The sequence below is a fragment of the Heptranchias perlo genome, chromosome 10 (genome assembly GCF_035084215.1).
Source record: "Heptranchias perlo isolate sHepPer1 chromosome 10, sHepPer1.hap1, whole genome shotgun sequence".
Lineage (NCBI taxonomy): Eukaryota > Metazoa > Chordata > Chondrichthyes > Hexanchiformes > Hexanchidae > Heptranchias > Heptranchias perlo.
Window position 1 is genome coordinate 78,525,673 of NC_090334.1, and position 20,492 is coordinate 78,546,164.

At 50.3% G+C, this 20,492-nt stretch overlaps 1 protein-coding gene across 1 annotated transcript in view; it reads right to left on the reverse strand.

The window, feature by feature from the left end:
* Positions 1 to 1,286: 1,286 nt before the first annotated feature.
* ttc7b (tetratricopeptide repeat domain 7B) overlaps positions 1,287 to 20,492 on the reverse strand; it is a 336,403-nt gene continuing 317,197 nt past the window's right edge. Inside the window, exon 20 of the mRNA XM_067992068.1 lies at positions 1,287 to 7,894. Coding sequence (XP_067848169.1) covers positions 7,673 to 7,894 — 222 coding nt within the window. The 3' untranslated portion in view covers positions 1,287 to 7,672. The remainder of the gene's footprint in view (positions 7,895 to 20,492) is intronic.

The window sequence follows — 20,492 nt, forward strand, 5'->3', positions numbered from 1 at the left end:
TGATCTAGCCGCCAGGGATAGGAGATAAACCCCATGCTGCTCCCTCAGCAAGAGTTTGATGGGGTAACAAATAAACCCGATTCCTTTACATTTTGCGCTACTATTCCTAAAGTGATTAGCTCCCTAATTCTTCGTTACTCTGCACTTGTGGCTCGGGGAGGGTAACCAGATAACCTGGAAAATCAATCTTAAATGGAACAGATGTTAGAGTGTAATATGCACCAACTCACATAAACGAAAAAGAACAAACTTGCATTTATATAGTCACGATCACAGCCAATGAAGTATTTTTGAAGTGTAGTCACTGTTGTAATGTAGGAAACGCGGCAGTCAATTTGCGCACAGCAAGGTCCCACAAACAGCAATGTGATGATGACCAGATAATCTGTTTTTAGTGATGTTGGTTGAGGGATAAATATTGGCCAGGACACTGGGGAGAACTCCCCTGCTCTTCTTCGAAATAGTGGCCATGGGATCTTTTACATCCACCGGAGAAGGCAGACGGGGCCTCGGTTTAACGTCTCATCTGAAATGCCATAGCATACAAGGCTACGGACCAAATGCTGGAATATGGGATTAGAGTAGACAGGGCTGATGGCCGGTGCGGACACGATGGGCCGAAGGGCCTCTATCCGTGCTGTATAACTCTATGACTCTATGACAACACCTCTGATGGTGCAATACTCTCCTCCCTCAGTACTGGCACTGGGAGTGTCAGCCTGGATTTTGTGCTCAGGTCTCTGGAGATTGTGAACCCACGACCTTCTGACTCGGAGGCGAGAGTGCTACCCACTGAGTCATGGCTGACATTCCATTTAGTCTAATTTTCTCTGCTGCTCTCCTGAAGGTGATTCTGTACCACAAGTGTCGCCAGCCCGCTGGTACCTTGCTGTTCTTCATGTGTGAGCCCAGGTGGTCAGCAGGATATTCGACCATGGGAATCATCACTGCTGAGTCCAATCTTGTCCTCACCTGTCACCTACATAGGATTGTTTTCCAAAATGGGTGTCACTGGATGGGAACGAGGATGAAGGAGCTCTGGCTGATAGTTTCTTCATCTTTGGCACCGAGGCCAATCACAGCGCCCCTAACACCATCAGGTCTGGTCCTAGTTAACTCAGCACAGACCAGAGCTCCAACCTGGGATCTTCCTGGTTTCTTGTGGCCTAGTTCCACCCCCAAGATTGCCCTTTAAAGTGAAAAAAAATCAGGGAAAAGGACCACAGGTGATTGAAACTGGGTTAACTTCACCACAAACAAGGGTTGAAAGAAATGAGCACACGCTGTCAGATTGAAAATAAATTTAATAACAATAAATATTGACCTGCCAAAAAATAACTATTACACTGTGGGACAACACTGCAGCCACACTTAATTAACAATGCGATCTTTTTACATCTGTTGCACTGATAATGAATTGACAGCAGCCGACTTGAGTTCAACACAACACAAATATACATGAAATCTGTAGCTACAGTACAGCGTCACCCTGATGTACAGCACACAGTTAAAGTCAATTTGAGATTAACCCGGAACACAGGCTTGGTAGTGCCCCGAATTAGAAACACAAGAGATATTTTTACATAGTTTTAATTTTTAATGTGCCTTTCTGCTTTGCGTGTTTTTTTTAATAAAAGGATCCAGTATTTTTTTTCCAGACTGAATCTGACTCAGAATTCAGTGATAAATGTCACAGGCCTTTGCTCTTTCATTCCCCCCACCACTCCTCAAGGTGTTGACCCTTCCTAGAGTACGGTTTCTTGGGGGCACTGACACCCTCTAGAACCTCTACCCAAATGGCCATTCCTCGTGCTTTAGCCTACAAAAACGGGCTATTTCACCACCTGGGCACCCGAGCCCGATTTGATCCTGACCCCACATCCGGCCGTGTGCATTTTCCAGCAGGAGGCAGTAGCGTCTGGGAGTAGGAAGCCTCAACAGGGGCACTGAGGCTAATTGCATTTCCTCCTGCTCCTACCTTAGCTGAGTCAGCACGGACCAGGGATCGAACCTGGGACTGGCCTGCTCTGTGTGGCTGAGCTCCCTAGTGAGCAGTGCACTTTGCCTACCAAGGGGTAGGAGAAGCACAGATCGCTGTTTGTACACAGGGTTCATTATTATGGCTCCGGGGTCTGGCTGCAGACTCGGTCAAAGGAATTAACACACAGCGACCTTAGGATCATCGTAAGAAGGCAGGATAGCGCAATGGTTTACAATCCCAGGGAGATATCAGTGTCTGGTCGAAACTCTACACAGTCCTCATGTGTTAAGAATTTTGCCAGGATTACTGTTTTCTTTCCGTAACCCCATTTGGACCGTGCAGCTATATCCAGTGATGGTGAGAAGGGCTCACTTCCAAACATAATTACCTTGCACCAGGTTGAGTTTCTGTAAGAATTCTCCACGTACACCTCTCGAATACCGATCAAACGTCTCGCCCTTTCTACAGCACATCTCAGGGAGTGCTAATTGATGGGGCTTGTCAATTTGATATGCTATAAAAATCAACTATCTTACGCTCTGTGTCAGATTGATTTTCAGATGCTCAGTCAGTAAACTGATTATCTAATCCAGAAATAAATAACATTTACGTTTAAATGGAATTTTGAACAGGAGTGTGTGCGTGTGCTTTCAAATCCTGTTTCTAATTTTGGCCTCTAATGAACTGAGACACAGTTTCTCCACCTCTTTGGTACGTGAAGGAGCCTCCGTAGATGGGCATCCTATCTCCATATTGTGACATGAGTTGCGGGCCTCAGTTCTGAACAGTGACTTGTTCAAGGGTCACTCTTACAGAGCCACCAAAATGACTCCATCTACTTATTTTTGCATATTTTTCTTTTTTAAATCTCTCCCTCTTCCTGAATACCGGCTCCAGCAACCTGCCAGGGCTGGTGGGCTGTCAACTGAGGCCCTGAGTCACACGGAGCAAGAGGTCTGCCAAGGGGTTATAGGTGAAGGGTGATAGACACAGGTGAGGGGTGATATGTACAGGTGATGAGGTGATAAGTACAGGTGAAGAGGTGGTGGATACAGGTGAAGAGGTGGTGGATACAGGTGAAGGGTGGTGGATACATGTGAAGGGTGGTGGATACAGGTGAGGGGTAGTGAATACATGTGAGGGATTAAAAAGGTGGTGAATACAGGTGAGGGGATGGTAGATACAGGTGAGGGGTAGTGGATAAAAGTGAGGGGTGGTGGATACAGGTGAGGGGTGGTGGATCATAGTGGGGTTATAGATCCAGGCAAAGATGTGGTGAATACAGGTGAGTAGTGGTGGATACAGGTAAGGGGTGAAGAGGCGGTAAATACAGGTGAGGGGATGATGCATATTGGTGAAGAGGAAATAGAAGGACAATCCTTTTCATGTTAGTTTTATAGAATCCCCATTGAGATGTTCATTTTCTGCCTCCTGATCTTGCCCAATGTAACAACTGTGTTCTTTGCCTGTACAGGCAGGCTGAGAGCTAACTTGCTGCCATACTCAGTGTTTACTGGGAGTCTCTGGGAGTGTGTCAATAATTGGGAGTCTCTGGGAGTGTGTAAGTATTTGCTGGGAGTCTCTGGGAGTGTGTCAGTAACTGGGAGTCTCTGGGAGTGTGTTGATATTTACTGGGAGTCCCCAGGATTGTGTTAGTATTTACTCAGGGAGTCCCCAGGGGTGTGTCAATACTGGTTAGTGATCTCCAGGATTGTGTCTCGACGTTTGCTGAGAGTGTAGCAGTGTTTACTGTGTGTCAGTATTTATTGGGGGTCTTCAAGGATGTGTCAAAATCCGCTGGGGGGTCGCCCACATAGAAAAGTCTGAAAACCACTCATGTACATAGTTTTCTGATGTACATATTGCAACAGGTTCAGTGACTAAAGGCATCGCCTGGTGCAATATTGAGCCATAAAGGCCAGGATGCCCTGGGCTCGATCTCCAATCTCGGTCAAGATATGCGATCTAAGTGGCAAGTCCCCTGGCCACCAGGCAACAGCTTCCAGCAATGCTGCTCAAAGGTGCACGGAGACTGGCTCAGAATGACTCCTTCCAATTTCCCTTCCTGCAGCAATTCAGCTGAGCTGGGGTGGTGGGGCGGAAATTAAAGCTGCATCCTCCACTGCATCAACCAGATAAGCAGAGTTTGGCATGTGACTACTGGCAAGGACTGACCTTATAATGGTGCTTCACAGAATGCACAGGCATAACTAGGACTCAACATGCTGCCCACCGACAACCATCAGGCATGAAAGGGAAAGCAGATCAAAGGGTCTGTACGTTTCACAGCTGTCCCTTTCTCATGCAGCGACCCAGGGAGGGCTGATTTTCTTGAATGGATTCTGTATTGGATCTTCCTGACTTCATGATCGAAAGGTCAGGATCCACAGCCTGTTTCCTCAACCTACTTAATTCCGAGGTTCACCATTCAGAACAGTCTGGTGCTGCTCCCACTGTAAACTACCCCGCAGAGCTAGAGAGACAGTCAGAGAGAGAGAAAGAGAGAGACAGTCAGAGAGAGAAAGCGAGAGACAGTCAGAGAGAGAGATAGAGAGACAGTCAGAGAGAGAGATAGAGAGACAGTCAGAGAGAGAGATAGAGAGACAGTCAGAGAGAGAGATAGAGAGACAGTCAGAGAGAGAGATAGAGAGACAGAGAGATAGAGAGACAGTCAGAGAGAGAGATAGAGACAGTCAGAGAGAGAGATAGAGAGACAGTCAGAGAGAGAGATAGAGAGACAGTCAGAGAGAGAGATAGAGAGACAGTCAGAGAGAGATAGAGAGACAGTCAGAGAGAGAGATAGAGAGACAGTCAGAGAGAGAGATAGAGAGACAGTCAGAGAGAGAGATAGAGAGACAGTCAGAGAGAGAGATAGAGAGACAGTCAGAGAGAGAGATAGAGAGACAGTCAGAGAGAGAGATAGAGAGACAGTCAGAGAGAGAGATAGAGAGACAGTCAGAGAGAGATAGAGAAAGAGAGAGGCAGAGAGAGAGAGAGAGTGAGAGAGAGAGACTTGATTTCTATTGTGCCATTCGTGACCTCAGGACATCCCAAAGCGATTTAAAACCAATGAAGTACCTTTGAAGTGTAGTCACTGTTGTGATGTAGGATCCTGGGGACCCTCAGTAAATACTGACATACTCCCAGGGACTTCCAGCAAACACAGACACAATTCTGGGACCCCTAGTAAATATCTACAGTGCTGCATCTATATAGGGATTTGTTTCCCATTTTCTCTACGAGGCTATATTTTTTTGTATGGCACTAATGCTCCTGTTTACAGCACTCCCACCCCAAGTAGCATCACCTGACTTTGGCGACAAGGTTGGAAAATCTACCATACCCACTTGGTGGAATAGTCGGTGATGCTGCTGGACACAGCAGCGCCCCCCAGTGGCAAACAGAAACAGTGCTACCGCAAGCAGAGGCAGCTGGCCTTTCTGGCTATGGGAGGGCGGAGAGCCCAGCCCACTTGTACTGGCCAGTAACGTGGTTCCTCAGCCCACAGAGTGTGTATTTGCGCATTGAGTTAAGAGTCTGATTTCAACACGGTAGAAACAAACACAGTAGCTCACACGCTCAGGGTTGGGATTGATATGGTGGGGGGGGGGGGGGAGAGGTGACCGTGAAATATATCAGCGACAGCACAAAGCAGATGCTTATGGGACAGAATATCAAGTGAGGTGCGAGGGGTTTTATTCTACCCTTGCACCCACAGCCCAGCACCAGGCTTCTTTACACCCACAGCCCAGCACCAGGCTTCTTTGCACCCACAGCCCAGCACCAGGCTTCTTTGCACCAACAGGCCTCAATTTTCTTTTGACAAAGGACATTTGTTTTTTGTTAACCAATGAAATAAAGGAGAGCTCTCAATTTCTTTAGTCCCATATAAGGATTTAACCATTCAAAGGGCAGTTAGTTTGTTCTGGAAATAACTGTGATAATTAATCTGTGTGTTCTTTTTCCTTTAAAAATCCCTATTTTAGTGCTCCATTTATCAATGGTTGATCCCTTTCACTATATGATCCCCAATTTGAATCCAAGCCAGAGTTCAAAGGTCTCAGGATGGTATTCTAACACACTGGCCTGAAACCCAGTCCAATATGGGGTGTATAGTTCTAGATTTAAAGGCCAAGAATTTGGAATTACGCCAGTTACTAGCCATCTCTTACTGAATAAACTCCCAATATATAAATATAATATACACTGCTGTACATAAATACACACACACATATATATATTTTTCTATATATATATATATATATATCTATATGAACCATATATAGAGATTGACCACTTTCTAAAATTCATTTTGGTTCATGGTGTGGGCTACAAATCTCGAAAGAGGTGAATTTATAACAATTTATTTCAAGGTGTGGATCAGGGTGAATCCTATAGCACAGAGGAGACCTCGACAGGAAGGCATCGGGAGAGGGAGGGGTGCAGATTATGTAAACGGAGCAGCGATTATTTTAAGTGCAGCATTTTCCCACTGATTGGCTAAGGGAGGTAGATGCTGGGAAACTGAATTGTTTTCTGCTCCCTGAACTCAGTCTAAGCACCCTGCACTCCCAGCTCAGGTTCAGCATGGGTTAGACCAGAGGTTTTCGAATCCAGCTTAATCAGTTCCATTTGCGTTTATATTTCTCACTTACTGGTTTGAATTTTATGGACCTGGAAGTTTAGAAAGGGCGGTTCTTAGCACTGTAGCCTCATTGGTGGATCAATCCTAATTCAGAACACCAAGATCAGTTAGTATCAGCACCATGAGAAACATGGAGATTAATGGGAACAGGGATTTAACTTCAGATGTGGTCGCTGAGTCCCCAAGCTTCCCAATTATGCGGCTCACAACAGGCAGGAAGCTTGGGACACTCCTAGATTGGATGCAGATTAAAACTCCCTCTACACTGCCCTCTACAATCATGTTCCGTTTCCAAACATTCCTCATCTGGTTGAATAACTGATTCTCAGCAGAGCACCCCTTCCGCACACCAGGCTCTCTCACCTCAACCAATCCCTGTAAGATCCATAACTCCACGAAAGAGAGATGAGGGGGTTGTCATACCAACAGAGCTGGGAGTATGGTAAAAAGGAAGAGGTAGAAGATAAAATAAAGCTCCCAGCTCCCTCAGTGGCTCAGTTAGGATACGCACCGCGTGGCACTGAGGCTCACAACCAGGGAAAGGTTTCAGGTTGGCCTCCAATCTCCTGAGTTCGGGAGGTGAAAAATGAGCCAGTGACTCCCGCCGGAACGTGCACAGAGGCGAGCAGCGAGTGAAAATAGGAAATAGACTCAGGTGCGATCCCTGCTCATTTTTCCCACCCTATTCCACGGGAGACTAGCCCATCCAGCAGGCTGATGGTGCGTGAAGGACGGGTGAGATACCAGAGGGCACCTGCGGAACTGTCACCCAGCAAGGAGCACCAGTGCTTTCGTAGGAGGAGGGAAGCGTGAGATCTAGAAGAAATAAAAAGGGCGAGGGTGAAGGGGGGGTGGTGTGGTGACGGAGATCAAATCATTTGGTCCGCGGGATACTTTAATCCACAATAAAACACACCTGCACAATAAAAGAGAGGGGCGGGGAGGATTGTGCGTGCATTCAGTGAGTGGCTCCCAGCTGGTGTCTGACCTCTACGGGAGGTCAAGAGTTACCTCTTACTGAACCACACCTGCGCCAACGCTTAGGCTCAAAGTGTCCTGGGGATGATGGTGAAGGGGACGATGGGGCTGCTGGCTTCCAGCTCCAGCGCCGTGAGGAAACATTCTGTCGCCGCGCCGTCGCTGCCCTGGGCCTGCAGCACCTCCCCCAGGTTGTTCCACACCTCGTGGGCGGTGGAGTTGACCTGCACGGCGTCACGGAGGATCTTCTCGGCCAGGCTGTAGCGGCCCAGCTGCTGAAGGACCAGCCCCTGCAATAGAAGAAGGAGGAGGGGAGAAGTTTAACTGGCAACCCCTTTAGGTGCAATATATTTACCGACTGAATCACAAGAAAATGTACGACATTTATAGAATGATACAGCACAGGAGGCCATTCAGTCCATCGTGCCTGTGCTGGCTCTTTGAAAGAGCTATCCAATTAGTCCCACTTCCCTGCTCCTTCGCTATAGCCCTGCAAGTTTTTCCTATTTAAGTAGTTATCCAGTTCCCTTTTGGAAGTTTCTATTGAATCAGCTTCCGCCACCCTTTCAGGCAGTGTATTCCAGATCATAACAACTCGCTGCGTAAAAAAAGATTCTCCTCATCTCGCCTCCGGTCCTTTTGCCAATTACCTCAAATCTGAGTCCTCTGGTTACCGATCCTCCTGCCAGTGGAAGCAGTTTCTCCTTATTTACTCTACCAAATCTTGTCATAATTTTGAACACCTCTATTAAATTTCTCTTTTAACCCTCTCTGTTCTAAGGTGAACAATCCCAGCTTCTCCAGTCCCTCCACTTAACGGAAGTCCCTCATCCCTGGGACCATTCTAGTAAATCTCCTCTGCATCCTCTCCAAGGTCTTTCCTGAAGTGTGGTGCCCCGAATTGGACACAATTCAGTGAGACGTAGTAAAACATTCCATGCTGGCTATAAGGGAGTGAGTGTGCTTGCTGCTCTTTCCAGAAGGTGCTGTCCCTGGGGAGCTGTCCTGGGGGTGCTGCTCTACGTGTGCTGATTCTCCCCTGGATCTCGTCCAAGCAGCCATTCTTCACATGCGAGCCTGCACGGTTAGAGCTGATGGGCTACTGGGCCTCGGGCATCAGGGCTGAGCGCGATTGCCCGCTTACCAGTGCCCCCCCAACCCACGCATGCACGCACCCCACACCCGCCCCCCACACCACTCTCACACATACACAACCCAACCCCACATCCGCCCCCGCTCACCCCACACACACACCCCCGCTCACCCCACACCCACCTCACACACACACCCGCCCCCACATACACACCTCACACACACACCCGCCCCCGCTCACCCCACACACACACCCGCCCCCGCTCACCTCACACACACACCCGCCCCCACATACTCACCCCACACACACACCTGCCCCCACCCACCCCACACACCCCCGCTCACCCCACTCTCACACATACACAACCCAACCCCACATACACACCTCACATCCGCCCCCGCTCACCCCACACACACTCACACACACACACCCGCCCCCACCCACCCCACACACCCCCACTCACCCCACCCCCACCCCCACTCACACATACAAACCCCAACCCACAAACACACCCTACAAACAAACACACACATCACATACACACCCACCCATCCCCCCCACACACATACACATACTCACCCCACACATGCCCACACCCGCCCCCACCCACCCCCCACACACACACCCGCCCCCACCCACCTCCCACACACACCCGCCCCCAGCCACCCCCCCACACACACACCCGCCCCCAGCCACCCCCCACACACACACCCGCCCCCAGCCACCCCCCACACACACACCCGCCCCCACCCACCCCCCACACACACACCCGCCCCCACCCACCCCCTACACACACACCCGCCCCCACCCACCCCCTACACACACACCCGCCCCCACTCACCCCACACACACACCCGCCCCCACTCACCCCACACACACACCCGCCCCCACCCACCCCCCACACACACACCCGCCCCCACCCACCCCCCACACACACACCCGCCCCCACTCACCCCACACACACACCCGCCCCCACCCACCCCCCACACACACACCCGCCCCCACCCACCCCCCACACACACACCCGCCCCCACTCACCCCACACACACACCCGCCCCCACCCGCCCCCCACACACACACACCCGCCCCCCACACACACACACCCGCCCCCCACACACACACACCCGCCCCCCACACACACACACCCGCCCCCCACACACACACACCCGCCCCCACTCACCCCACACACACACACCCGCCCCCACTCACCCCACACACACACACCCGCCCCCACTCACCCCACACACACACCCGCCCCCACTCACCCCACACACACACACCCGCCCCCACCCACCCGCCACACACACACCCGCCCCCACCCACCCCCCACACACACACCCGCCCCCACCCACCCCCCACACACACCCGCCCCCACTCACCCCTCACACACACCCGCCCCCACTCACCCCACACACACACCCGCCCCCACCCACCACACACACACCCGCCCCCACCCACCCCCCACACACACACCCGCCCCCACCCACCCCCCACACACACCCGCCCCCACTCACCCCACACACACACCCGCCCCCACTCACCCCACACACACACCCGCCCCCAACCACCCCCACACACACACCCGCCCCCACCCACCCCACACACACACACCCGCCCCCACCCACCCCCCACACACACACCCGCCCCCACCCACCCCCCACACACACACCCGCCCCCACCCCCCCACACACACACCCGCCCCCACCCCCCCCACACACACCCGCCCCCACCCCCCCTCCACACACACCCGCCCCCACCCCCCCTCCACACACACCCGCCCCCACCCCCCCTCCACACACACCCGCCCCCACCCACCCCACACACACCCACCCGCCCCCACCCACACCCACCCGCCCCCACCTACCCCACACACACACACACCGCCCCCACTCACCCCACACACACACCCGCCCCCACCCACCCCCCACACACACACACCCGCCCCCCACACACACACACCCGCCCCCCACACACACACACCCGCCCCCCACACACACACACCCGCCCCCCACACACACACACCCGCCCCCCACACACACACACCCGCCCCCCACACACACACACCCGCCCCCCACACACACACACCCGCCCCCACTCACCCCACACACACACACCCGCCCCCACTCACCCCACACACACACCCGCCCCCACTCACCCCACACACACACCCGCCCCCACTCACCCCACACACACACACCCGCCCCCACCCACCCGCCACACACACACCCGCCCCCACCCACCCCCCACACACACACCCGCCCCCACCCACCCCCCACACACACACCCGCCCCCACCCACCCCCCACACACACCCGCCCCCACTCACCCCACACACACACCCGCCCCCACTCACCCCACACACACACCCGCCCCCACCCACCACACACACACCCGCCCCCACCCACCACACACACACCCGCCCCCACCCACCCCCACACACACACCCGCCCCCACTCACCCCACACACACACCCGCCCCCACCCACCCCCACACACACACCCGCCCCCACCCACCCCACACACACACACCCGCCCCCACCCACCCCCCACACACACACCCGCCCCCACCCACCCCCCACACACACACATGCCCCCACCCCCCCCACACACACACCCGCCCCCACCCCCCCCCACACACACACCCGCCCCCACCCCCCCCCCACACACACACCCGCCCCCACCCCCCCTCCACACACACCCGCCCCCACCCCCCCTCCACACACACCCGCCCCCACCCACCCCACACACACCCACCCGCCCCCACCTACCCCACACACACACACACCCGCCCCCACCCACCCCACACACACCCACCCGCCCCCACCCACCCCACACACACACACCCGCCCCCACCCACCCCACACACACCCCCACTCACCCCACACACCCCCACCCACCCCACACACACACCCGCCCCCACCCACCCCACACGCGCCCCCACTCACCCCACAGGCGCCCCCACTCACCCCACAGGCGCCCCCACTCACACATACAAACCCCAACCCACGCACACACACCCCACAAACAAACACACACATCACACACCCACCCATCCCCCCCACAAACCCACATGCCCCACACACACACCCACATGCCCCACACACACATACTCACCCCACACACACACACTCACCCCACACACACACACTCACCCCACACACACACACCCACCCCACACACACATACTCACCCCACACACACACACCCACCCCACACACACATACTCACCCCACACACACACACCCACCCCACACACACACACCCACCCCACACATAACATGCATGCATGCACCCACACCCACCCATCCCACACACACTCGCACAACCATCCCACACACACTCAGCACAACCATCCCACACACACTCAGCACACATGCACCCACCCCACACATTCACCCCCACTCCACACACATGCATGCTTTCCCATGTGGGTCACTGGACAGGAGTTAAAAGTGGGGAACTTATGTCCGATTTGCTCAAGGCAATCACCCTCTCCTACCATGGCTGGTACAGACCAGGTTCTGAACCTGGCACATTTCTGGTCTGCACACTTCAGATCTACATTGTACCATGCATTTGTACACGACCCTGGTCAGCCTAGTTCAATTTCATACTGGCAGGAGGGTCGGTAACCAGAGGACGCAGATTTAAGATAATTGGCAAAAGAACCAGAAGGGAAATGGGGAGAAATATTTTTACTCAGCGAGTTGTTATGAACTGGAATGAACTGCCTGAAAGGGCAGTGGAAGCAGATTCAATAGTAACTTTTAAAACAACATTGGATATATACTTGAAAAGGAAAAATTTACAGAGCTATGGGGAAAGAGCAGGGGACTGGAACTAATTAGATAGTTCTTTCAAAGATCTGGCACAGGCACGATGAGCCGAATGGCCTCCTTCAGGGCTGTATGATTCCATGAAATGTGCTGTGTTTATAAAGGGAGCGGCATCTATAAATGAGATATACATTTCCCACTTAGTCTCCAGACTTTTACAGCAGGTTTGGATTGAAATGGGTTCCTTCTCGTTTTGTAGCTGGAAAAAATAACTCAGAATGTACAGCTCCCGAGGGATCAGCCGTCTGACCTCCTGGCCTCTGGGGGGAAACTTCAACAAAACAAGCAGCTCTGGCATTTAACAACCAGGCTTCATATCTTTCCCTCCCAATTTAGTGTCACAATTTTGCAGAGTTATTTTTCAGTGATTTGATGAGAGGCGTTTCCCTTCCCAGCGCACAACCTGGAAAATTGGCAAAACGTGACCAACGGTTTCAAAAACAGCTGACAACATTCTATCACTTGTTAAATAAAAAACATAGAATAGAATCATGCAGCGCAGGAGGAGGCCATTCGGCCCATCATGCCTGTGCCGGCTCTTTGAAAGTGCTATCCAATTAGTTCCACTCTCCTGCTCTTTCCCCATAGGCATGCAAATTTTTCCTTTTCAAGTATTTATCCAATTCCCTTTTGAAAGTTATTATTAAATCTGCTTCCACCGCCCTTTCAGGCAGCACATTCCAGATCATCATAACTCGCTGTGTAAAAAAATTTCTCCTCATCCCCCCCCCCCACCACGGATCTTTTGCCAATTACCATAAATCTGTGTCCTCTGGTTATTGTCCCTTCTGCCAGTGGAAACAGTTTCTCCCTCCCTACTCTATCAAAACCCCATATAATTATGAATAGTATATATGTTTTACATATATATATGTATATCATACTATATATACATTTTATATAGTGGAAGATTTTGGCAGACGTTGCTGGGATTGTCCCTATTTCCTTGTGGAAATATTATGGGCTTTTGTAGATATGTATTGACATTCTTGTTACCATATTTGATTGTTAAATTGTATTAAAATTGCTTATCCAATTGCCATGCTGACATGTTGGCTCACTTCTTCCCCCTCACATCCCACTTCATGCAGTCATTCTTCTCCCCCTTCCCTCTCCATTCACTCTGGCGATTTTCTGCCCCATTTCATGCTATCACTTTGGTTCCTCCTCCCCTCTAGTTCATGCTTAGAGACTTCTCCCCTCCCGTTCATACAGTCACTCTCCTCCCATCTCCCCTCCCATTCATACAGTCACTCTCCTCCCATCTCCCCTCCCGTTCATAGTCACTCTCCTCCCATCTCCCCTCCCGTTCATACCGTCGCTCCCCTCCCGTTCATACCGTCGCTCCCCTCCCGTTCATACCGTCGCTCCCCTCCCGTTCATACCGTCGCTCCCCTCCCGTTCATACCGTCACTCTCCTCCCATCTCCCCTCCCGTTCATACCGTCGCTCTCCTCCCGTTCATACCGTCGCTCCCCTCCCGTTCATACCGTCACTCCCCTCCCGTTCATACCGTCACTCTCCTCCCGTTCATACCGTCGCTCCCCTCCCGTTCATACCGTCGCTCCCCTCCCGTTCATACCGTCGCTCCCCTCCCGTTCATACCGTCACTCCCCTCCCGTTCATACCGTCACTCTCCTCCCGTTCATACCGTCGCTCCCCTCCCGTTCATACCGTCACTCCCCTCCCGTTCATACCGTCACTCTCCTCCCGTTCATACCGTCGCTCCCCTCCCGTTCATACCGTCACTCTCCTCCCATCTCCCCTCCCGTTCATACCGTCGCTCCCCTCCCGTTCATACCGTCACTCTCCTCCCATCTCCCCTCCCGTTCATACCGTCACTCCCCTCCCGTTCATACCGTCACTCTCCTCCCATCTCCCCTCCCGTTCATACTGTCACTCTCCTCCCGTTCATACCTTCACTCTCCTCCCGTTCATACCTTCACTCTCCTCCCGTTCATACCTTCACTCTCCTCCCATCTCCCCTCCCCCGTTCATATCGTCACTCTCCTCCCGTTCACACCGTCACTCTCCTCCCACCTCCCCTCCCTTTCGTACCGTCACTCCCCTCCCTTTCGTACCGTCACTCCCCTCCCTTTCGTACCGTCACTCCCCTCCCATCTCCCTTCCCAGTTCATTCGGCAATCTTCTCCCATTCTTCCGTCCAATTCACACTGGCACCCTCTCCCCTCCCCTCCCCTCCATCACACCTACTCTGGGGGGTAGAATTCTGCCGCAGCTGGTGGGCAGAATCTTGCGATACTTATTCAAGGTCAGGAATTCCTGCTCATAGCATGCAGATGAATTCCATCACTTGGATCATCAGGTAGTAGAGAGCAGCGGTGGTGAGAGCCAAAGCCGGGGAGGACATGAATTCCAAAATGGGAAATTAGCCTTGATTTCTCTTACAACAATTTGCACGAGCACATAAGAGGGCAGACTGTAGGAATGCTCCTTCTCTACAGGGGCAAATTCTAGTATCCCTAGGACAGTAGGAGAAGGGGACACTAGTCCAAATAAGCAAACTGCAAATTTTGGACTGATATCAAGAAGTTTTTGCTCACACAGAGAGTGATCAACACTTGGAATGGGCTTCCAGCTGGGGTAGTGGGAGCATTTGAGAAACGGCTAGATCCCAAGATGTAGTTAATTTGTAGATGGATGAGCTAGGATGGGCTGAATGGCCTTCCTCGTCAATTATTGTCTTTACCTATGTGGGATTGGGGGCAGAAGGAAAATTGATGGGAAAGCAAATGTAAACCTGGCTATGTACAACGTGAGTGAATCGATTTTACTCTAATGTAACGTGCACTCCATTGCCATTGTTAAGAAAAGGGGAAAGAAGGCAGACAGGGTTTGTGCCCCCAATCACTATCCATGGAACCCTGCTGGAAAGTGCCCACAGGTGGGACTGGGATTATGCTGTGATGCCGCTCATAGTGGAATAGTCTACTGAGACTCTTTGCCCGGCTTAAAAATGAAGAATGGCTACTTGTGAGTGGTACTGGGGGTGACTTGATACCCATGGAAACATAAGCCCATCCTGAGTTAGCATCTTCAGGAGGAGAGAAGAAACAATTGGGAGTGGGGAAGGTGGAACACAAATGGGAGACAACACTCAAAATAATAGCAACTTGGATTTATATAGCGCTTTTAACGTAGAGAAAATGTTCCAAGGTGTTTCACAGAGGTGTGAGGAAAAGAGACATAGAATCAAAGAAGAGTGGGGAGGAGGGGGGTAGGTTGATTAAAAAGATTGATTGAAGAGTTGGGTTTTAAGGAGAGAGAGATGGAGAGATGAATGTCCGATCACGGGGCCTAGGTGGGTGAAAGCAGGGCCGCTAGTGGCAAACAAAAGGAAGGGGGATGCACAAGAGACTGGAGTCAGAGGAATGGAGAGTTCAGGGAGAGCGGAGGTTACCAAGATACTGAGGGGAGAAGCCATGACGGGACTTAAAGGTGAGGATGAGAATTTTAAACTCGAGGTGTTGGGGGACCAGAACCAACACACACAGCATGTACAACATACAAAGATTTTAAACCCGAAAATGATGGTTAAACCTCTTGATAACCGTATCATTAACCAAGCAAACACACCACTTAACCTAAACCTAACCTTAACTTAAGGCTGTACAGCAAATACCAACACAAGTTGAAATGCCTTGTGTACAATACATTGGGAGTCTTAACATTTTCTTATTTGTCCCTTCTCCCAGTGTAAAGATTTATTCACTCGATTTCCTCATCTTACTCCTAACTGACGGAGCGCACACAAAGAGTTATGTGTGATAGCTGCCGAGCCAAGATCTTTTATAATCCACCCACGCCAAATAAACACCTCTCCCTAACCATTACACAGAGATCTGCAGACAGGTTGCTAGGATGAAATCTGTTGCGTGGCAACAGCTTAAATCACCATCCAATTGTGCCAGCTTAAAGGGATGGTTCTAATCGTGATGGGACGTCCTCAGTAATAACTGGAAAAGAATCAGACACGGGACAAAGTGGGAAGGTGATTACTGGAAAGATAGCAGAGTTCTTTCGGGAGGGGTCTTTAATCGATCAGATTACAGTTTTGCCTCTCCCACAGTACCAGATAACGTGTTCCTGCGGAGCTGGCTGCCACAGTTAGAGTGTGTTCAGGAGACCAGCATCTTGGGGGGAGGGGAGGAAACTGACACTATTCATCAGAGCCTTCTCCAAGCCCATCTCGTGTAGACTAATCATCAAAATGGGGGAAATCTCTAAGGGAATATTTGTTCAAAAATGCTCCCCCTCTTCCAATCTCTATTTAAAACAGCCTAGTTGGTGATATTCGTAGAATCTCACAGGAGTTATCCCTGGTGTCCCAGCCAATATTTACTCCTCAACCAACATCATTAAAAAGATTATCTGGTCATTATCACATTGCTGTTTGTGGAAGCTTGCTGTGCGCAAATTGGCTGCCGCATTTCCTACATTACAACAGTGACTACACCAATAAAAATACTTAATTGGCTCTAAAGCGCTTTGGGTCGTCCTGAGGTCGTGAAAAGCGCTATATAAATGCAAATCTTTCTTTCTTCCTTCTTTCTTCACAGCACAGGAGGCGGTCATTCGGCCCATCGTGCCTGTGCTGGCTCTTTCTTGACCCTTTTCTTACTGAATCCAATCTCCAAAATGGATATGGAATATTTCAGAGCTCCTTCCACAGCGATAAAAAATAAACCCTTGCATTTATATCGCACCTTGTTGTGACATCTCAAAGCGTTTTGCAAAATGAAGTGCTTTTGATTGTTGTTATTTAGGCAAACACACCAGCCTTTCTGTAGCAGGAGCTTACCATAGTTTCACACATTGAGCCATACAGGCTAGGAGGATCCCAGACATACCCTCAATCTGTGTCGAGCCAGCGGACAGTGGGCGTGCTTTGGTCTAGTGAAGGAAAATTGAAGAGGTGCTACTCCTCATTATTGTCCAATGATTCCTGCTAGAAAATGCAGGTGTGCTAGAATCATACAATGCAGCAGGAGGCCATTCGACCCATCGAGCCTGTGCTGGGTCTTTGAAAGAGCTATCCAATTAGTCCCACTCTCCTGCTCTTTTCCCAAAGCCCTGCATCCCTGCATATATCCAATTTCCTTTGGAACGTTACTATTGAATCTGCTTCCACCACCCTTTCAGGCAGTGCATTCTAGAACGTAACAATTCGCAGCGTAAAAACATTTCTCCTCATTTCCCCTTGGCTCTTTTGCCAACTATCTTAAATCTGTGTCCTCTGATTATCAACCCTCCTGCCAGTAGGAACAGTTTCTCCATATTTACACTGTCAAAACCCCTCATAATTCTGAACACCTCTATTAAATCTCCCCTTAACCTCTACTGCTCTAATGAGAACAACCCCAGCTTCTCTAATCTCTCCAGATAACTGAAGTCCCTCATCCCTGGTACTATTCTGGTAAATCTCCTCTGCACCCTCTCTAAGGCATTAGATACGGAACGTTCGTCGCACTTTTCAGTCCGTTGTTTTATCATTTATCTTAAATGGTTTAACATCTCTGTTTGGGGAGTCAGTGATGAGGGGGGTCAATTTAAAATTGTAACTAAGACAATGTGGAGAGAGGTCAGGAGGAATTTGTTTATGCAAAGGGTTGCTGGCAACATCTTTTAAGGTAAAATTGGATAAATATTTGAAGCACAGCAGGGCTATGGGGCAAGAGGAGGGCAGTGAGGATTAGTATTGCATTATCCCTCAACCAACATCATTAAAAACAGATTATCTGGTCATTATCTCATTGCTGTTTGTGGACTCTTGCTGTGCGCAAATTGGCTGCCACGTTTCCTCCATTTCAACAGCAATTACATTTCAAAAAGTAGTTCATCAGTTGTGAAGGGCTTTGGGGCGTCCTGAGATCGTGAAAGGCGCTGTGTGAATGCAAGTCTTTCTTTCTTTATTGCTCCAGCAAAGGGCTGGCACTAACTTGATGGGCTGAATGGCCTCCTTCTGTGCTGTAAACTTCTGTGGTCGCCACTAAAATAGTGGATGGGGGGGAAATGTTACATGAACATGTTAAGCTTTCATCTGTTAATTCTGGCAGCAGTAACTTACAGGTTAATAGGTTTTTAAAAATATGTCGATGTTTTATTTACAGAGAACCGCCATTTTCGGTCTCTTCACCTGCAGAATCCTCCAACAATTTTACTGAATGGGAGGAGTGCTGTGTGAACCGCACCAGCTCCAGTGTTTGTAATGAGGCCACAAACTTGGACCGGCCCAGGAGCTGATACAGAACAACCTGACCCCGAGGAGGAAAAAAAAATCACACACACACATTGTTTTTATGTAGACAATAGGGGAGTACTTTAAATTTTAAAAAAACTTCCGCCCCACCCCCCACCCTAGACTTTTCTTATCCGTTAAGCAACGAACGCACCATAGTCTACAGACAAGCCACCTCACCAGCTCAGCGTAAGGTGATAACGTACAGGCAAGGGGTAGGAGAGGGAAGGGGGGGGGGGGGGGGGAAACAGTTCAAAGAAAGTTTAGTCCAATAAAGTCTAAACGCCATGGGAACCTCACAATCAGCACATATTATCTTGTGACAGAGGTCTTCTTTTGTTTCATGCAAAAAGGCTACCTGGAAAGTGAGGTGATGCAAAAATCTGCAATTAAACTGCACTCGCTGTGCTGATGGAATGTTGGCCTTTATCTCAAGAGGTCTGAATACAAAGGGGAGGAAGTGATGCTTTAGTTGTATAGTTGTAAACAATTTTACAACACCAAGTTATAGTCCAGCAATTTTATTTTAAATTCACAAGCTTTCGGAGGCTACCTCCTTCCTCAGGTGAACGATGTCCACATCGTTCACCTGAGGAAGGAGGTAGCCTCCGAAAGCTTGTGAATTTAAAATAAAATTGCTGGACTATAACTTGGTGTTGTAAAATTGTTTACAATTGTCAACCCCAGTCCATCACCGGCATCTCCACATCATTAGTTGTATAGAGCCTTGGTCAGACCCCATTTGAAGTACTGTGTTCAGATGTGGGCACCGCACTTCAGGAATAGATATATTGGCCTTGGAGGGGGCGCAGCGCAGACTCACCAGAATGATACCGGGGCTAAAAGGGTGAAATTATGAGGACAGGTTGCATAAACTTGGGCTGTATTCCCTTCAGTATAGAAGGTTGAGGGGTGATCTGATTGAGGTGTTTAAAATTATAAAATGTTTTGATAGGGTAGACACGGAGAAACTATTTCCTTTGTCGGGGAATCCAGAACGAGGAGGCACAATCTTAAAATTAGAGCTCGGCCATTCAGGAGTGAAATCAGGAAGCACTTTCTTCACGCAAAGGGTAGTAGAAATCTGGAACTCTTTCCCCCAAATCACTGTGGATGCTGGGTCAATTGAAATTTTCAAGACTGAGATTGACAGATTTTTTTTTGGGTAAAGGTATCAAGGGATATGGAGCTAAGGCGGGTAAATGGATTTGAGGTACAGATCAGCTATGATCTAACTGAATGACGGAACAGGCTGGAGGGTTGAATGGCCTACTCCTGTTCTTTACTGTTGAAGAACATAAGAACAGAATAGGCCAGTCAGCCCCTCGAGCCTTTTCTGCCATTCCATTAGATCATCGGGCTGGAGAGAGGTTTATGTGTTTTCAGCTGAGCATTTTTGTCTGTTGCATATAGTTGGGCGGAGGGAGGAGGAAGAGAAAGATCGGGGTAATGTCGACATCTGATTTTCACTATATAGAAACTGTGGTCACCCTGCCAATATAGGGTTAATTTCTCTACAAATCTTTTTCTGAGAAGAGTTCATCTTTTATTGACTCTGGAGGAACCCTTTGTAAAGGTAGAGAGGAAAAGGAGTTAAAGAAAAAGCATCTGTTGACTTAGAATTTACAGAGTTCTGATCCTAGATTAAATCTTGCTGACCTTAACCCAGGTTCGATCAAAGAATATTGGACCTGAGCTATGAC